Consider the following 19,620-nt stretch of genomic DNA (forward strand, 5'->3'; position numbering starts at 1 on the left):
GAAAAACTCATAAAAACCATCAAACTACCCCCAGGATTTAATTTGAAATTAAATTTATTCTTTATCAACGAAGTTACAAAGTACAATTTTGATACAGTCTTTGAGTCCAGGATATTTTAAATAGTATTTGGTCTCTGAGGGAGGCATAAGTTATAGTAAGCATCCTTGTTCCAAAACTCTGGGCCCTTCCATCCACACCAGCCCTAGATGTGGGAGAAGGGAAAGGAAAACCTATTACAAAGTTACAGGACTACATAACTGAAATTGTAACATTTTACAACTGAATCTTGCAGGAAGACTGTAAATACCTATACAATGCAAGTATCTGAATTCCTATTAAGCACAGAAAAGTAGCTTATTTGGGTTCATTTCAGATAGAATTTAAAAATTTTAATTCTGTATTTAATCATAGGAATCATTTAAAAAAGGAAAAGCTTCATTATGGTACTATTACTCAATGTCATATTTTATTGAGTTTTAAGATGTATGGTTTTATAATTCTGGTAGTCGATGGCATGTGATAATTTAACTGCCGCCTGGCTCCTCTGTCCATGGGATTTTCCAGGCAAGAGTACTGGAGAGGGTTGTCATTTCCTCCTCCAGGGGTCTTCCTAACCCAGAGATGGAACCCGAGTCTCCTGTGTCTCCTGCATTGGTAGGCAGATTCTTTACCACTTGAGTTATCAGGGAAGCCCACCTAACTAGGAGGCTGCTGGGCATCCTGGCAGGGACCTGAAGACAAAGGTCATAGTTCCTACAGAGGAAGGTGGTCTGTTAGCCTGTTTTTCAGTGTGGAGGGGAGAGGGTTGAATAGAGATGTTCTTTAGGTCTTTATTGTTTTTCTGATTGCAAAAATAAGATACACATTAAAAAATTCAAATGAGGTGAAAGTAAAAATTAAAAAGTCCTCTACCAGTTCTGTTCCCCCTGCCTACAGATACCACCAATTAAGTCTCGTTTATTTCCATTGAGAGTCATTTCTTTACATAAAGTTCTTTTTATCATCTCATTTTTTCAGCAAAACTTTCTCTAATGAATTTCATGTCCTAAAATCTGTTTTCTTAACGATAGAAAAAGGCTTACACTTTCTGTTTTAATCTTTCACACATGTGGGCCATCTCTAGGTAACTGGTCTCAAATTTTTTTCAAGAGAAGTGGGTAGAGACAGCACCCAAACCAGCAACTGTGGGGGTAAGGAGAGGAGCCAGACGTCCTTCTTTTGAGGTGACTGGCTTAGGGAACTTACACAGGAAAGCTCCCCAAGTGGGTAGAGAGGTCAGGCAGAGGGAGGATTGTCCCTCCGGCCCCTGACATTGACTGAATGTGTCTAACACTTGTATGATGAACCCTAATCTCCAATGTGCTGGCATCTGAAGTGGGGCCTCTGGGAGCTGACTACGTTAATGACAATAGAGCCATCATTAGAGTGCCCAGAGAGCTTCCTCATCCCTTATACCACGTGGAGACAGTGAGGAAGTCTGCCGTCTTTGAACTAGAAAGTGGGCCTACCAAATCAGCCGGCACCTCCATCCTGGATTTCCCAGCCTCCAGAACTCTGAGAAATAAACCTCCGCTACTATAAGCCGCCCCCTCTACAGTGTTCTGTTACAGCACCTGTAAGGCTTCTCAGTGCCTTTAAGATAAAATGTGAACGCATGTATCTCAGCCTGGCTCTCAGTGGCCATCCTGACTTAGCTTCTGCAGATCCCTCCAGTCATCAGCCACCCCTCTCCACCAGTTCAAGTCATGTTAAAAATGCCACAGTTCTCAGAACATGCCCAGCTTCCCTTTCACTTAGAGTAATCCCTTTGCGGGGGCGGCCTTGTAAGTGCCACCGAAGACACCATATTTTTGGGAGGAAGGAATCCTTTATTGTGGAGGAGGAAATAGCAACCCACTCCAGTATTCTTGCCTGGAGAATCCCGTAGACAGAGGAGCCTGGTGGGCTGCTGTCCATGGGGTCGCACAGAGTCGGACACAACTGACTCGACTTAGCATGCATGCATGCATTGGAGAAGGAAATGGCAACCCACTCCAGTATTCTTGCCTGGAGAATCCCAGGGATGGAGGAGCCTGGTGGGCTGCTGTCTGTGGGGTCACCTAGAGTCAGACGTGACTGAAGCAACTTAGCAGGAGCAGCAGCAGCAGTCCTTTATGGACTCTCCTTCTTTGTCCTTCTCTACAAAGGACAAAGAGCTCTTTAAAGATCCATTTTAATACCCTCAGTGCTTAGGATAGTGGATGGTAAATATTAGGTACTTAATGAATGTCCAGTGAATGAACACTTTGCTACAGAAATTGCTCATATTTTCAGGAAGGTATGTATACCAGCCAAGAACACGTCATAGACTTAGAAGTCCAAATGCCTTGAAAGAGAAAATTGTGTGTACGTGCCATTTAAAATTTTAAGAATGTGTTTATATTCTGTTAGTATTTATAGATGCTCCAATAATTGGCAAAAGACTTTATTAAAGTGGGGATAAAAGAGTTCAGCTACATAAAATACTAAAAACTCTTTACATAAACATCTCATCCATAGGGCTTTACTAATCTCATATAGCTATATTCAGTTTTGAAGATCTCTCATAAGTGAATTTCAATGTTAAACCATCCATTTCCCCAGAATTCCCTACAATTTCTGATTTAAGAAATCTTTTTTATTGGTACTAATGACTTATTTGGCAAAAAATATAAAACTTTTTAAAAATTCAAGTGTGTATTATAACACTTGCCTCCAAAAGATTTAGTACAGGTTTCATGGAAATTTAGTACTAATTTCTCATTAAAACTCAGTACTAAATCTGAATTAGTTGCCTATAAATTAACGTAAATTTATACCTCCTTTAGCTGGTAGTTTGAAGTGAAGTGAAGTCGCTTAGTCGTGTCCAACTCTTAGCAACCCCATGGACTACAGCCCACCAGGCCCTCCGTCCATGGGATTTTCCAGGCAAGAGTACTGGAGTGGGGTGCCATTGCCTTCTCCAGCTGGTAGTTTAAGCATTAACAAATATTCTTAAATTTGTTTCAAATTCAAATCTTTCATAGAATGAGATTAAGTTATGTGTAAAAAAAAAAAATATATATATATATATATATATATAAAAGCAGTCAAGTCTCCACAATGTCCATCATACTGCCAACTTTTGGTTAATTTGAAAATTATAAACATTATATATTTTACTCTTTTTTGAGGCATTGATAAATCTCACTATTTTCACAAAAAGCTGTAAAGTCTCCAAAGGAATATATTTATGAGTTTCAAACTCTATTACTTTAGTTCCCCCCTGCCCTTCATACCTAGAGAGAGTTACTGATCACAGGCTTAGAGTCCTTCCTTACAGTGAGGATCTCTGCTCTCAGTTTACAATCCATCTTTCTGTTAGCTTCCGGTTCTCCCTCCTGGTTTTGGGTTCTTTTCCTTGTATTTATTTGTTAAACAGACACTTACCTTTTCCAAAATAACCTGCAGATCTTCAGCACCTGTATAATGTGGATCTAAAATCAGAAATTTTATCTGTCCTGTAATTTCATTCCATGCAACTCCTAGTATTGTGTGAGCTAAAACTCCTCCCCCTATAGAAGAGGAAATAAAGAAATGAGAGGGCATATGTTACTCTCCACTTCCCATTCAATTTCAGTTGAAAAAAGATTATTTTGCCTATGAATTGATCTAACATAATATTAAAATTGATTGCCCTAAACTGGAAAAGACATAACATCAAATATACTCTGAAAAGACAAAATCACATCTTTAAGACAGAAAAGATACAATCACATCTATAATCATATTAGGTTTCTATGTCACTTTAATATTCATGGGATTACCTAAACTGGATTTAAAAAGGGTCAGAGGGTCTAAACTCCTCACAACAGGGTAACAATCATTGCTGTTGGTACCTCTCTCAGCAGACAGGCCATGTTTTCTCTGCTCTGAGTACCTCTAATGGTGCAGCCTGTCTACTCAGTCAGTACTTTCTGTAGTTTGCTGACATCTGTCTACCTGCATTTCTTACACACCAGTCTTTAGCTTGCCTTCTGTCATCCAGGGCAAGTCTTATTTCTCATAGAATTGTGAATCTTTAGATTAGCTAATCCAATTCTCTTGTTTTACAAAGAAAGCCCAGAGAGGTTAAGCAATTTGCATAATGTCACACAGCGAGCCAAGTTCCTGACAGCCAGGACAGATGCTATACTGAGTGACCACTGTCTCTTTTCCATTCTGCTCTGATGTCTATTTGAACACAGTTATCAAATCTCTTCTTAGCCTTTACTCTTCTAGTTATTATAATCTTTTTTATAACTTTCCTCCCACCTTGGAAATTTAAAAAAATATCCAGAGGTCAGTATGCCTGATGTAAAAGCTAATTTTAATACGTTTACAAAGGACTGATATTATGTGCCATTATGTATTTACATTAACGGTAAGTTTCACATACTCTCCATCTACCAAAAGAACACAAGATTCCAAAACACCTTACCAATCATTATTGGAGTTCCTTCACTCTGGAAATGATTAGCCAGTTCCCGTCCCTGAGAGGCCATTTCAGAACCTTGGCTAGAAAGAAACCAGTTTCTATCAGATGAACTATTCTGAAGATCAAATGAGCTTGGGAAATAATGTTTTCTACTTTTTTGGTTTCTTTTTTGGTTATTAAAAATATAGATATAAATTTAAGTAAAATTAAGTGGTAGAGAACTCAGAGCAATTGAAAGAAATACAACCTCTAAATATTTAAGATCACTAAATGAGCTAGGAAAGAAGATCTTGATTCTTTGCTTCTAGAACTGCATAAAGAAGGTTCTGGACTTTTAACCCAAGATTGAAAGTGGTCACTTTGATACTGAGGGGATTCTTATGGGTGGATTTACTTTCAGAAGGATAGGTTTTAAATCCTGGGATTTTGTCTTCTTACCATCAAACTCATCTGTAATTCCTCATCTTTAATCTGGGACCAAAAATACCTGCCCTTCTATGTGACAGGAGATTCCAGGACTAAAACAGACAATGTCTGTGAAGCCAGTGTGAAAACTGCAAAACGTTTTTAAGTACAACATATTTTTAGGGAATATTTCAATATCATACAATTTTTACTTCTGAGAATAGAAAAGATGAAATTTTTTTTTTAGAATGGAGGTGCCAGGTGGTGCTAACTAACCCTTTGCTCTTGCTTCGTGAGGAATGTATGAAGCAACATTTTCATGTGTCAAAACTTTCACTTTTTAATCACCATCTACTTCACTACTTAATCTATTACTTATTTGTTAGCACTGACTTCCATATCCAATCCAAATTCCAACTGTGAAATCAGATGTACTAAAGTACTTGGACAATAAGGATAATGACATTACAGTTATCAAGGTTGTCATAATAAATGTATTAAAAACATAAGCTCATATATAAGGAGTAAGCTAGAGATGGTCATAGAAATCAATCTTATCTAATATTTGCTCATATTTTAATACTAGAAGTGTGATTAGAATAGTAATATTCTATTTTTAATAGATAAGGAAAAGAAAATTTCCTATTATAAATTTCCTATTTATAAATTTTATATTCCTATATTATAAATTTCCTATTTCCTATATAAAATTTCCTATTATAATACATAAGGAAAAGATAAAATTATATTTGGATACATGATTAGTTTCTTAAAATCTCAGGAAGCAAAAGAGCAGGAATAAACAAAAAGGTCAGTCATAGATCAATATGATTTTTCCCTTCCAAGAATTCAATGACTTCTCCATTAAAAAACCAGACCTTCTGTAACTACTCAAAGTTGACATATTTCCAAGTTTTCCTCTTCCAGACTAAGACTAGGCCTAGATCGTACAAGTACATATCACGAAGTTTACTGACAAACATCTTCTAAAAAATAACAGCAAAAAAATTTAGGACTGGAAAAAATGAGATTTATAAAGCAAGGGGGCAAGGTGGAGAAAGAGAAAAGAGCAAAAACAAATTGGGGGAAAAATGCACTTTTTTCTTTCAATAAGTGACAAACTCTCTTTGAAATGATTTCTCAAATTTCTTAAAGTTTCCTTACCTGACAAACAGTATTTTTGAAGTCACACCAATCAAATGGTTTAGCACCAGCTGCACCTCGATAGATCCAATCCACTGCCGTGATCCAACAAATGTTGCTGGTTTGTCCCCAGCGTCAACTAGAGCCTTTATTAAAAATACAAAAAAAATCATGCACAAGACAGCTATTAAAAATTATGTATAGGGCATTTCCCTTGATTACCAGTATATATGTTTTTTCCCTTCAAAACAGAAGTCATCTGGACCATGAGGTAGGTATAATTATTTAATGCTATATTAGGGTTCATGAAACATCCATGTAATTCAAAATGGCATGTTCTGTACCTGCTGGATTTCTCTGTGTGTTGGAATGGATCTCTCTGTGTATCCCTGGTGTTTGAACCAGGAGCAGATAGTCTGCAGAGACCGATAAGCACAGCCCCAGCCATTGTCATCTATTCGATCCTGCATATAATGATGGTAACCATATGTGCCCTGGACCACATAAACCTATATAAAAAGAAGAAACACAGTAAAATATTAACTGTAGATGTATATATTTGGAGAAGGCGATGGCACCCCACTCCAGTACTCTTGCCTGGAAAATCCCATGGATGGAGGAGCCTAGTGGGCTGCATTCCATAGGGTTTCGAAGAGTCGGACACGACTGAGCGACTTCACTTTCCCTTTTCCCTTTCATGCATTGGAGAAGGAAATGGCAACCCACTCCAGTGTTCTTGCCTGGAGAATCCCAGGGACGGGGAAGCCTGGTGGGCTGCCGTCTCTGGGGTCGCATAGAGTCGGACCCGACTGAAGTGACTTAGCAGCAGCAGCAGCAGATGTATATATTATATGTATACATACGTATATCATCTATTAAGATAACACTATATACATACACATGCTCGAGTCATTTACTTTTTTCAGAGCTAGATTGTTACTTTTAGTGCCTTATAAAAATAAAAAAAAAACAACTCTCCAACTCTTTCAGTGTATCAGTGTATTACTGATACAAAAGTGAAGTAAGAACAGTATGAGAAAATAAAATTATAAGATAATATCATTACATAAATGCAAAATTCTTAACAAAATATTAGCAACCTAAGTCCTGCAGAGAATAAAAAAATAATTAATCATAATCAAATATCCACTGGGCACAAGCAAAAAACAATTAATGACACTAATGATCAACTAACTCGTATAAATAATTACTAAACTCACCATACCAGTCTCTATGTTAGGTGGATTGAGATAAGTATGTGGATTTCTAATGTAACCATCTTTGTATGGTTCGTCTGGAAAATGATAAGCATTAGACCTTTTGAAATAAGGTCTGTCATGAGGCAGATTGAAGACATCGTGTAATTCCTAAATAAAACCAGAATCAACAGCAAATAAGAGAAAAAAGGTTAAATGATATAGATTCCTAGTCAATAAATAAACCCAAACTAGATACAAAACAGAAAATTTACTATATACTGGGTATACAAGTTATCAGACACTTATGATTTAATTCATGAAGGTCAAAGACGGTGAGATTTAAACTAAAACCAAAAAGAATTTATTTTTGTTTATCTATATATAACTAAAACCAAAAAGGATTTTTGTTTATCTATGTATATGGATAGAAACTGGAAGAGAATATAGAAAATTGAAAATAATTTGTTACAGTGAAAGAACTGAGATAATTTAAAATTACTTATTGTAACACAGTCTGCTAAAACAAATCCAGGCTAAAGACTAGTTTTTAAAGTCTTGTAAATGAGTAATTAACAATGATATAACTATACCAAAAAAATCATGCTTAGGTTTTCATTTTTAAAAATCATGCTTAGAGTATTTAACAAATATAAGGGGTAGTGATTAGATTACAGAATGGGAATTGGTGGTTTAAAGACCAATATGGCATCAAAATAAAAATAAACATATATGTTTAAAAGGCAACATATTCCTGAATGTATAAAAACATGTAATAGTTACTCTGAAAGTCTGACATCTTTTTTGATATCTCCTATGTATTCAAACAGTTTGAATGAGATCATTAGCTTGTGTAACTGTTGCTTCTGCAAATCAATTCATTTGGCACTTAGAGAGAGGCACAGAGGGTTACAGTGTTACATCTCTTTTCAGGAACACAGATTGGGAAGATGTTTCCATGGTATAATTTGATGGGTACTAGGCAAGGCCACATATCAAAAATATATACTAACAAAAAAATATATATATATACACACACTATCGAACCAGTCGTTTGCCAATAAATCTCATTTCTTTGAATGCTGATCATGTTTTCTTCAAAACACCTCTAATAAAACCCAAATGATCCTGGGAGGTGGGGGATGGAGTACTACAAATCCTAATTAGAAATAAGATAAAATCTAATTTCCCTTCTCTAACTGTAATCTTGTCTCTTTTATAAATCTGCAACTAATGGGAAAGAAAAGGAAGTTATTAAATAGCATTCATCAGCCTCTCTAGGCATGTAAGCATCTTTTCATTATTAAATTTCACTATAGAAAAATAACATATGAACTTCACCGAATATATGAAATTAAAATGTTATATATAATTTAGCATAATATTTTTTTAAAAGACTTTAAAAAGTTACATGAGAATAGACATTAAGATGTAAAGCCAATAGTGTGCATCCACACCTGATAAAATTAAATCACAAAACGCTATTTATTAGAAGCACAAAATTAAATACAAAATGAATATTTTTATTTTTCTAAGAATGAATTGGTTTTACCTTTCTATAGGCCTGCAGCTGACCATCTGGAATTCCTGATGGATACGAAATTGTTACAAGATTTTTTTCCCCTGGTAATGAAAAGTGCAGTGGTTCAGGAACCACAATAGATGTTCCTTTCATGTATTTCAAAATGCATTTTTCCATATCAGTTAGTTGATTATGAATTGCATCAACTAGAAGTTTACGAACTCTGTGGGGGGGAAATATACAAGTGCATTAACAAAAGTTATAATAGTTATGATACATGAAAGTGTCAAGTTTCATGTATCAATATATTCCTGATATGCCCTTGATAGGACTGGGTTTATTAAAGTAAGTCTAAATAATAAAAAGTTAATGTTAAATAAACTAAATTTCCCCTATGCAGATAAATGGAAAATTCTATAGGTTTTGCATATTATCCTACTTCCTCAATAAACACTGAATTACTAGATGACTCTTAGTTTAATAATAAACAGGGAGTAAATCACAGTAAAAAAGAACCACCACCACCCTAGATATGCCTCAATGACACTTAAAAATGGGCTTTGATTACTTTGGGGGAGGGTCCTCATTTAACGGTGGCAGTAGTATTAGAAAATACCTACTTTCCCCACGTTTCTTCTGGAGCAACAGATAAAACTGCATCAACTGGTAAAGTCATACTAACATAGTGGTGTCCTCCGCTTTCTCTTTCAATAATGGGCGTTACGGCGGCCAGAGGGGTTGACACTTCCAGCATCAGATCTATGTTTACTATTTGATGCTGCAAAGATAAACAGTAAGTTAACTTAAAGCACACTGAACGATAATATAAAAGGTAAGTAAAAGGACTTTTTAAGGACCATATAAACTATATTAAGGAAATGGCATATATAAGGAAATGGCACCCCACTCCAGTACTCTTGCCTGGAAAATCCCATGGACAGAGGAGCCTGGTAGGCTGCAGTCCATGGGGTCGCTAAGAGTCGGACACGACTGAGCTCCTTTACTTTCACTTTTCACTTTCATTATTGGAGAAGGAAATGGCAACCCGCTCCAGTGTTCTTGCCTGGAGAATCCCAGGGACGGGGGAGCCTGGTGGGCTGCTGTCTCTGGGGTCGCGCAGAGTCGGACACTATTGAAGTGATTTAGGGGCAGCAGCAGCAGCAAACTATATTATAGTAAATTATTTAAAAGCACAATTCTTAGCTTAAAGAAAAATTCTTCTCTGCTTCAAAATAATCTGAGGAGAGGCACACAGTGAGTGGGAAATGAAGATGAAACCAGACTGATCATGTATGCAGAAGCATTAAAAGTTCACTATGGTTCATTGTCTTTCTTTGGGATTGGAATGAGTGCAGATGAATGCACAACTACACTCATCTCACACGCTAGTAAAGTAATGCTCAAAATTCTCCAAGCCAGGCTTCAGCAATATGTGAACCGTGAACTTCCTGATGTTCAAGCTGGTTTTAGAAAAGGCAGAGGAACCAGAGATCAAATTGCCAACATCCGCTGGAGCATAGAAAAAGCAAGAGAGTTCCAGAAAAATATCTATTTCTGCTTTATTGACTATGCCAAAGCCTTTGACTGTGTGGATCACAATAAACTGTGGAAAATTCTGAAAGAGATGGGAATACCAGACCACCTGATCTGCCTCTTGAGAAATTTGTATGCAGGTCAGGAAGCAACAGTTAGAACTGGACGTGGAACAACAGACTGGTTCCAAATAGGAAAAGGAGTTCGTCAAGGCTGTATATTGTCACCCTGTTTATTTAACTTATATGCAGAGTACATCATGAGAAATGCTGGACTGGAAGAAGCACAAGCTGGAATCAAGATTGCTGGGAGAAATATCAATAACCTCAGATATGCAGATGACACCACCCTTATGGCAGAAAGTGAAGAGGAACTCAAAAGCCTCTTGATGAAAGTGAAAGTGGAGAGTGAAAAAGTTGGCTTAAAGCTCAACATTCAGAAAACGAAGATCATGGCATCTGGTCCCACCACTTCATGGCAAATAGATGGGGAAACAGTGTCAGACTTTATTTTTCTGGGCTCCAAAATCACTACAGATGGTGATTGCAGCCATGAAATTAAAAGACGCTTACTTCTTGGAAGGAAAGTTATGACCAACCTAGAGAGCATATTCAAAAGCAGAGACATTACTTTGCCAACAAAGGTCCGTTTAGTCAAGGCTATGGTTTTTCCTGTGGTCATGTATGTATGTGAGAGTTGGACTGTGAAGAAGGCTGAGCGCCGAAGAATTGATGCTTTTGAACTGTGGTGTTGGAGAAGACTCTTGAGGGTCCCTTGGACTGCAAGGAGATCCAACCAGTCCATTCTGAAGGAGATCAGCCCTGGGATTTCTTTGGAAGGAATGATGCTAAAGCTGAAACTCCAGTACTTTGGCCACCTCATGCAAAGAGTTGACTCATTGGAAAAGACTCTGATGCTGGGAGGGATTGGGGGTAGGAGGAGAAGGGGACAACAGAGGATGAGATGGCTGGATGGCATCACTGACTCGATGGACATGAGTCTTGGTGAAATATGGGAGTTGGTGATGGACAGGGAGGCCTGGCATGCTGCAATTCATGGGGTTGCAAAGAGTCGGACATGACTGAGCGACTGATCTGATCTGATGGTTCATTGTACTATATTTGTATAGATTTAAAATTTTCAAAAAAAAAAGAATAAACAAGATACAACAAATCAAGACAACTTTTAAACATATGTTATGACTATATACCTCTGCTCTAAAGACATACTAATAATGAACTCTATTAGAAGGTTTGATTTTGATAGTGGTATGGAAAAACAATTCTGAAAATGCTTTCTGTGTATTAAACAAATTTAGCAAAATATTAAGAGTACTGGAAGCCAGGTTTCTCACCAGGAGAAGGTTAGGAATTGTGTGAGGCTGAAGTATTACTGGGGGTATATGATTTACACGGGTAAATGTTGATGTGTGCATTATATATGTATAGTATGTATGCATACATGTCTGCCTTCCTTGGGGAAATGGCTGATTCCTGAGATGAAATAGCAAAAGTACATGAACCTGGAACATCCTTGGAAGAAAGTATGAAGTATTCAAAAGTACAGTAGCAAGAGGACACTGGAGCCAGCATGAAGTTTCTCTTGGCCAAAGCAGAAAATATGAGCATCAAAATAACTGATGACAGCTAACAGACAACTCATTGCATAAAACAGGAATCCATGCTTCCACGCAGTTAATACACAGCAAAAAGGGAAAGCTCTTCCTTTCAGTACAAAGGCATCTTGTAAATGTAAAAGGAAACAAGAGACTTAGAAAAAAATCACCACTTCGCAACCATCAGATTAATGCTAGATTCTGACAACAATTATCAATTGATGTTAGAAGTGTTGGGTAAAAACTTGATGAGGAATAGGATATATACATAAACTCAAAGCATCTTCCCGCAAGATACCTTCTAATTATTAGGGCAAAAAATAGGACCCTCACAGTAGAGAAAAGTGGCAGTTACCACATTAAGTGATCAACGTTAACGTCATTGATACGAGAACCAACTAAGCATATGCCTCTTTCACACGATGTGCTGGGGACACACGTTGCTTCTTTGGGATTCCCATCAACAGTGACCACCTGAACCCACCATAAGGCGGCTGAGAACAAACTCAAACCCAATCTGAGAAACATTCTATAGAATACCTGACCTGTAACCCTCAAGATGTCAACCTCCAATAACCGGCAACTCTCAAATCCTTATCCAAAGCCCATAGTTTTTTTGTACACTTCACATTTAAAAATCTCACAGCTCATGTTGACACCTCACTGGTGTCTCAAACACAGTATGACCAACACTGACCTCATGTCTTCCCCATCTCCCATCTTTACCCAAGCAAGAAGCTGGTCATCCCACATCCAATTAGTCTCCAAGTACAATCCTTTTCATTCCCTAAATATTTCTTGTATCCATTCCCTTCTCTTTATTACTATAGCTACTGGATTTGTTCAGACTCCCGAGTGGTCTCTGTCCACATCTCCAACCTCATGTCCACTCTATTATTCTCACTAGTCTGGAAGAATGCTACAGTCATATTAAATATTAACTTTGTACAACTTCCTGCCTTGAAGTAGCTGCTCCGTTTTTTATCTCTAACACTTGGCAAAGTTTGTGGCATGTGGCAGATACTCAACAGTACTGGTTCAAAAATCAACAGAACCAAAACTGTGAAGAAAAGTAAATCACTTATCATTTACTATTTCATATAGCATAATGCGTCACTGTCATGTTTCAGAATGATCCCTTTTTAAGTAATCTGTAAACATACTCAAGGACAACAGTTTAGATATATAAAACAGAGGTATAACCTTGGGCATGTCACTTAATCTTTCTGGACTTGAATCATCTGATCTGTAAAAAAAAAAAAAAATAAGAACTTTCTAAGATCTCACTCAAAGCCAAATTCAAGGACTGAAAATTTTTATCACTAAGAAGACAGGTGATTTGCTTACCATGTCTGATAACTTTTTATCTTTCTTCTTTGTGAATTTTCGTTTTGTATCTTCTTCCTGTTCAAATCTAAAATTTTAACACACGGAGATGTTTATAATATGAAATGATATTGTAAAAACATTTCTAGCAATCTTCAAGCATACTCACTGAATAAAGCGCATTATGTCCTTACAGGCAGAACTGTCGGTCAGCTCTCCTGGGATGGTGTTCATATCACTGTTAGGCCATACGTACACTGAACTGTGGCAAATTCTGAACACAAGGGCATTTGAAGAAAGCTTTGTTGACAGGTCACTCAGTACATGCTTTAGTGCGTTCTTGATAAAAATTTCTAAATTAAAAGAACACAAATGGAAGTTATATAAAAAACTGCAAACTTTTCAACATGAAGGCATCCAAGCACACACAAGTAGAGCACAGTAAAAGTGACCCCCAAATATCCATTCCTCAAATTCAATAATGTAAAAAAAGTTTGTTTTGTCTTTAAAAAAAATGGAGATAAAATTCATAGACCAGAAAATCCATTCTTTTAATGTGTACAATTCAGTTGCTTTTAGTATACCACAAGGTTTGCAATCACCCCACTATCTAATCCCAGAACATTCCGTCACCCCCAAATAAACCCTGGACTTCCCAGCAGTCATTCCCCATCTCCCCGCACTTACTTATGGCAATCACTAATCTACTTTTGGTCTCTGTAGACTGGCTTACTCTGGACACTTCATATAAATAAAATCACACATTCTGTGGCCTTTTGTGTCTGGCTTCTTTCACTCAGCCTAATATCTTCAAGAATCAACCAACTGTGAATCCATCCCTAGCATGAATTAGCACTTCACTCTTTTTTATGGCTGAATAATATTCCATTATATGAACAGAACATACTCTGTTTATTCATTTGTAAACTGACATATTTGGGTTGTTCCTATCTTTTAGCTATCATGAATAATGGTTTTACAAATATTTGTGCAGAAGTTATTGTGTGGATATGTCTTTAATTCTTTAGGTAATAACCCAGAAGGAACTGCTGGATCATATGGTGACTCTCTTTTTGTGGACCTGTCCAACTGCTTTCTAGAGGAACCGCATCATTTTACGCTCCCATCAGCAATGGATGAGGATTCCAGTTACTCTCAAAATACCATATTATTTACAGAAATAAAACTCTGGAGTGAGATTTGAATTTCTTAGTAGTTCTCTTCCTCAAACTATATCCCACTAAGACTGTACAAAGTATTGTGTTCTTAAGTCATGTTCATTTTCCTCTATGTGGTATGTCATCAAACCTGGTATTTGTCTGACTTCAATGATTTCCTTTTTACTTAACAGAATTTTTTGAATATAAAAAACATTTTCATGGTTCCAAAGTCAAAGCTATATAAAAAGATACATCTGAAGAAGACAATATTTAAATATTTGTCCCAGTTTTATACTCCTAAATCCTAAACCTGTTTAACTCTTTGGTTAAAATATTTAACTATCACATCAATACCTTGATAAATAAATACCTTGAGGTTGTGGGAGAGAAAGATTACTTATAACAAGTCAGATATAAAGGCATCCTGATATGTTTCAGAAATCCAAATTTAAAGATTTATAGTTTCACTACAAAAGACAAACATAATTCCTGGATTACCTTCTGCCCATCCCTGAAGACCATGAAATATCTAAATAATTGTGATGTCTTTAAAGTTAAACACCTCCGTTCTCAGTATTTCCTCATTAATGATTCCCTTCAAGGAGTGTTTCAAAGAGTTGGGTATAGGAGGAGGAATACTATTAAGTCAGAAAACAAGCTCAAATACATCAATTATTTGGGTAAAAAGTATCTGCAGTCCCTATTTACATTTGAAATTACATCATTATGTCTGTTGACTGACAGATCAGTTACACTTTGCAGTTAAGTTCATAGCAAAGGATAACTTCAATTTGTAGCGAGTTGTAAAATGTAAGGCTTTATCCACAAAAGTGACACCCTGTATGGGAGCTCAGTAGTTAAGTCATGTCCGGCTCTTTGTGACACCATGGACTACAGCCTCGCCAGGCTCCTGTGTCCATGGGATCTTCCAGGCAAGAATACCGGAGTGAGCTGCCATTTCTTTCTCTAGAGGATCTTCCCGACCCAGGGATCCAACCCATGTCTCCTGCATTGGCGGATGGATTCTTCACCACTGAGCCACCAGGGAAGCCCAAGGAACAATACTTTACTGATAAGACAGGCCTAAAAATGAGTTTGATTTAGTTCTTGCAAAATGATTCTCATCTTGATTGCACATTAGAGAATCAACTAAAAAACTTACTGATGCCCAAGTCTCTGTCCTTGAGACTTACTTTATTTGGCTGGGGAGTGGGGATCAGAATGTGGACCAACACAGAGAACAATTTTTTAATATGAAGGCATGGGTCAGAAAGACCATCTTGCATTCTCTCTCTTCCTCTTTCCAAGGGGCCAGTAAATAATCATAAGCTGGTGATCTTGAAGGAACTCTGACACTGTTTACTCCTCACCTTTCTGAACTTCTCTGTGGCTCCTGACACCCTTGATCATACTTTTCTTGAGTGATTTCATCTAATACAAGGCATTAACTATCATCCTTGGGATACATTAAGTTCTCTATCTCTAATTCTGACCACTCTCCCCCAAGTTTCAGACTCAAATTAGAAACTGCCAGCTGGGAATTTACACTTGATGTACTGTGGCATTTCAAATGAAACACATCTCAAACACAGCTCCTTGTCATCCTCCTCTGATATCCTTTAGCTTGGTTTGTGGCAGCAGTCAGAAACAGGAAGACATCCTAGAGTTTGGTTTATACCAACACTGCTGATTTTTCTCCCAGAGAACCTGCCTGCCATTCCTAAACCACACGACCTCAAGAGAATGGGTTCTGGAGTCTTACGGTGATGTACTATTTAAGCCTGCGAAGTCTAAGTCTAGCTGCTCATTTACATTATGCTCAGGGTGGATATTTATATTTATTGTCACAATTTCCTTGGAGAGGGCAGTAAAGTTTCTTAAGGGGACACCTTAATGTGCAGAGGAGCCCCATGGGCTAGCAGTGGTGGGGAACGCAGTGTCTAAGTTTAAATCCAATTCATATCACTTCTATTTGACTTTAGACAGTTTATTCACCCTCTCACTCAGTTTCATTTTCAAAATGGGGAGAATCTCACCATATTTCATTGCCGCTTTTATAGTAAAAAAGGAGTATCTTGGAAGACCTACCATTAGGAGTAGCTAGCTGAAAAGCTAGATCAAGGCCACCTCTTATTCTGAAGAGTATATCCATAGCCTCTGAAATAACCTAAGACAAATAAAAGCAAAATTTCATTGTAAAACAAAAGAAACTCATCCTTATATAAATTAGAATCTAACTGAATTTAGATTAAGGCATAAATTAACTGTGACTTTTCAAATTATTTTATGAATTAATTCCTTGCTTTATGGAGAAAAACACAACACCATAAATTCTGTATTAGAGGTTCTAAGCCTTTGTTCCACACTGAAATCACCTGAGGATTTTAAAGTACCCATTCCTAGGCTACACTCCCAGAGATTCTGATAAATTGGTCTGGGGAGGATATTTAAAAACTCTTCTATGTCAATGATTCTAAAGGAAAAAGGTTGAGGACCACACTGCTCTGGGACAGTATTTCTAAATTATAGTCTTCACAATCATAGGGTTTAACAATGCCATGAAAAGATCAACAGTCAAGAAATGGTTTAAGAATGGGACAGGAACACTAAACCTATTATGATAACAACTGGTGGGCAAGACAATGAGAGGAAACTAATATATCACTGATGGTGGGAGTATAAACTTAGAATTCATCATAGGGTGATATGGCAATAGAATCAAAAGCCTTACATTCGTATTCTTGGTCTAGTAATTCTGCATATAGATATTTAATCTAAGGAAATCTGCAAAACACACAAAGATTAGTGTATACGAATATCAGCTTGTCAACAAGAGGAAACCAATTAAATAATTACAAACATTATACAGCAATGAAAAATCATGCTTTATGTGAATATTAAATGCTGTAGGAAAATGCCTGCAACTTATAAAAGGGAAAAAAAAAGCACTTGTAAAATGAAATTATTAGCAGTTCTTAATTTGGGTCCATATGCTGAGTTTCACGTAGTTGATGACATATGACAAAAGATATGTCATTTTGCTTGGGGAGAAGGGTGGGAAAGAGGAAGGCAACCTCTGGGAAAAGGTTTCAAAGATTTCATCAGATTCTTAAAATATGCCCCGAACAAGATGAAGAACTATACTACACACTAAGAGTCCTATTTTTAACTAAATCAGTAAGTACTACATTTGCTGAGCTCTTAAAAAGTAGAAGGCACTATGCTAAATGACTGGACATATACTAACTCTGATACTCAAAATAGGTACCATTACTATTTTTCTCATTTATAATCCCTGTCACATTGTTCCAAGGGTGACTGCTTTTATTTTCCACCAAGTATAACCTATTGAAAGGCCATGCCCTGTGCCCCAGTTATACTTCTTGGAATTTATCCTAAAGAAATAATCAGCAAAGTTCAGGACAAAGTTAGCTTGAATGCTGTCCACTTATCTTGCTGTTGTTCATCACAGCAAAAAACAAACAAACAAAAAAATCCCACCTAAATTGCTATCAATAAGAATCTGTTAAGTATAAGAAGTTGATTAAATGCTATGTACCTATTTGAATAAAAAATATTTAATGGCACTGAAAGATACTGAAGATTAAAGTACGAGCAACATTTCACTGTTACTTTCTGTATAACCTTGTAACTCACTCAAGTGTGTCTTTTCTGTAATACTGGAAAAATATCACAGGGTTGTTCTGAAGGTTCCATAAGACATTTTATGTGAATACACTAGAATCTCCTTACACTTCTGAATTGAGACTCTCTCTGAAGAAATAACATTTAAACTAAGATCTGAGCAGTAAATAGATAAGAGTATTTCCAACGGAAATATTCCAAATAGTATTCCAAAATTCCAAAGGAAAGAGAGAGGTGAAAGTGGCTGAACCTTTCCCACGGAGGGGCTCTGACTGGTGAAGGCCTGCTTACAAGACCACTTAAGACACCATAGCAGATGGTTAGATCTCATGGTGCCAAGGACAAGAATAGTTAGAGACTGTGATGACTGACAACCATTTAGAGGTCAGTCCTGTCCAACTCCTTGCGACCCCATGGACTATAGAGTCCATGGAATTCTCCAGGCCAGAATACTGGAGTGGGTAGCCGTTCCCTTCTCCAGGGGATCTTCCCAAGCCAGGGATCAAATCTAGGTCTCCCGCATTGCATGCGGATTCTTTACCAGCTGAGCCACAAGGGAAGCCCAAGAATACTGGAGTGGGTAGCCTATCCCTTCGCCAAGTGATCTTCCCAACCCAGGGATGGAACCGGGGTCTCCTGCATTGCAGGTGGAGTCTTTACCAAATGAGCTATCAGGGAGGCCCCTGTAGATTCCATAGTATTTGGGACATTCCATAGATGTTCAGGAGCTGCAAAGAGGGCGATGTCAAGGATGATTTCCAGGTGTTTGTCATGAACAATGGTGCGGTGGGTGGTGGCGCAATGACCTGAGATGGGGTCACTGGAGGAAAAGCAGGGTGAGGTGGGGATGGTTAAGTCAGTTTTGAACTTGCTGAGTTTAAAATATATATGGGCCAACCAAGTGGAGGTACAGTTAGTAGATGTGCGGCTCTGGAGCTCAGAATACATCTCTAAGCTGGAGATACAAATTCTGGAGAAAGCACAGGGTGTAAAGAAAAGTACTGAACACACATCTAGCGATACCGGACTGCAGCAGAACCTGCCTGAGCAGTCAGGGGGAAACCAGGGAAGTGTTACCACCACACTGCCGAGAGAACAAGAGGTATGTGGAAAGTTACTCTTCTCTTTTCCAGGTCCACTCTTTCTTCGAAACTTTTAAAAACCTCTTATGATTCCCTCGTTCTCAAAATGCACGCACAAGGGAAGGTGCAGGGAGAACGGTGGAGCCGGGGAGTCGAAGGTCGTCCGGGGGCGGCTTCCCTCCGGCTCTACCGGGAGGGGCCAGGCCGAGGACGAGAAGGCCCAGACCAAGGCCCGGACCACCGGTCCCCGGCAGATCCAGTTCTTTCAAGGGCCGCAGAGTCCCACTTGCAGGCAGCTAGTGAGCTCGGAGATGACCACGCAGGAGTCGGTGGCGAGCTGGGGAGGAATACTCACCATATCAGTTACGCGGCGCCGACAGCAACGCAGAGGCTCGCCCACCGCTCAGGAGGCTGGCTCGGAAGTGGTTCCGCCGGAGGGCGGGATTTGGGAGGGCCGACTACCGTTCCCAACATGCCCTGCGGCGTGCGTCACGGGGCGTACCACCACGCCAGATCTC

At 38.1% G+C, this 19,620-nt stretch overlaps 1 protein-coding gene across 2 annotated transcripts; it reads right to left on the minus strand.

Annotated features, from left to right (window-relative positions):
• Positions 1-36: 36 nt before the first annotated feature.
• Positions 37-19,526, minus strand: UFSP2 (UFM1 specific peptidase 2). Of its 2 annotated transcripts, none has more exons than XR_009493076.1 (12): positions 19,458-19,526; positions 16,464-16,542; positions 13,385-13,568; positions 13,237-13,303; positions 9,362-9,519; positions 8,772-8,964; positions 7,244-7,390; positions 6,368-6,532; positions 6,045-6,169; positions 4,479-4,555; positions 2,839-3,573; positions 37-203 (listed from the first exon to the last, which is right to left on the minus strand). XR_009493076.1 is itself a non-coding variant. In NM_001076477.2 (12 exons), exons 1-12 carry the CDS (start codon positions 19,458-19,460, stop codon positions 117-119), a joined length of 1,410 nt encoding a protein of 469 aa, NP_001069945.2. In that variant the 5' UTR covers positions 19,461-19,526; the 3' UTR covers positions 37-116. The 2 variants fall into 2 exon arrangements, 1 of the variants encoding a protein (NP_001069945.2); NM_001076477.2 differs by having other exon boundaries at positions 3,449-3,573.
• Positions 19,527-19,620: the final 94 nt, after the last annotated feature.

The sequence above is a fragment of the Bos taurus genome, chromosome 27, assembly GCF_002263795.3.
Source record: "Bos taurus isolate L1 Dominette 01449 registration number 42190680 breed Hereford chromosome 27, ARS-UCD2.0, whole genome shotgun sequence".
Classification (NCBI taxonomy): Eukaryota; Metazoa; Chordata; class Mammalia; order Artiodactyla; family Bovidae; genus Bos; species Bos taurus.

What these genes read in the sequence shown, in the direction of transcription:
- UFSP2 (NM_001076477.2), bottom strand. An exon ending in AGCTGCAGGCCTATAGAAAG is followed by an intron (nt 7,391 to 8,771) that starts GTAAAACCAATT and finishes GGTTTTATTTAG; the next exon opens with GAATTACACGATGTCTTCAA. An exon ending in AGGAACTCCAATAATGATTG is followed by an intron (nt 3,574 to 4,478) that starts GTAAGGTGTTTT and finishes CCTCTTCTATAG; the next exon opens with GGGGAGGAGTTTTAGCTCAC.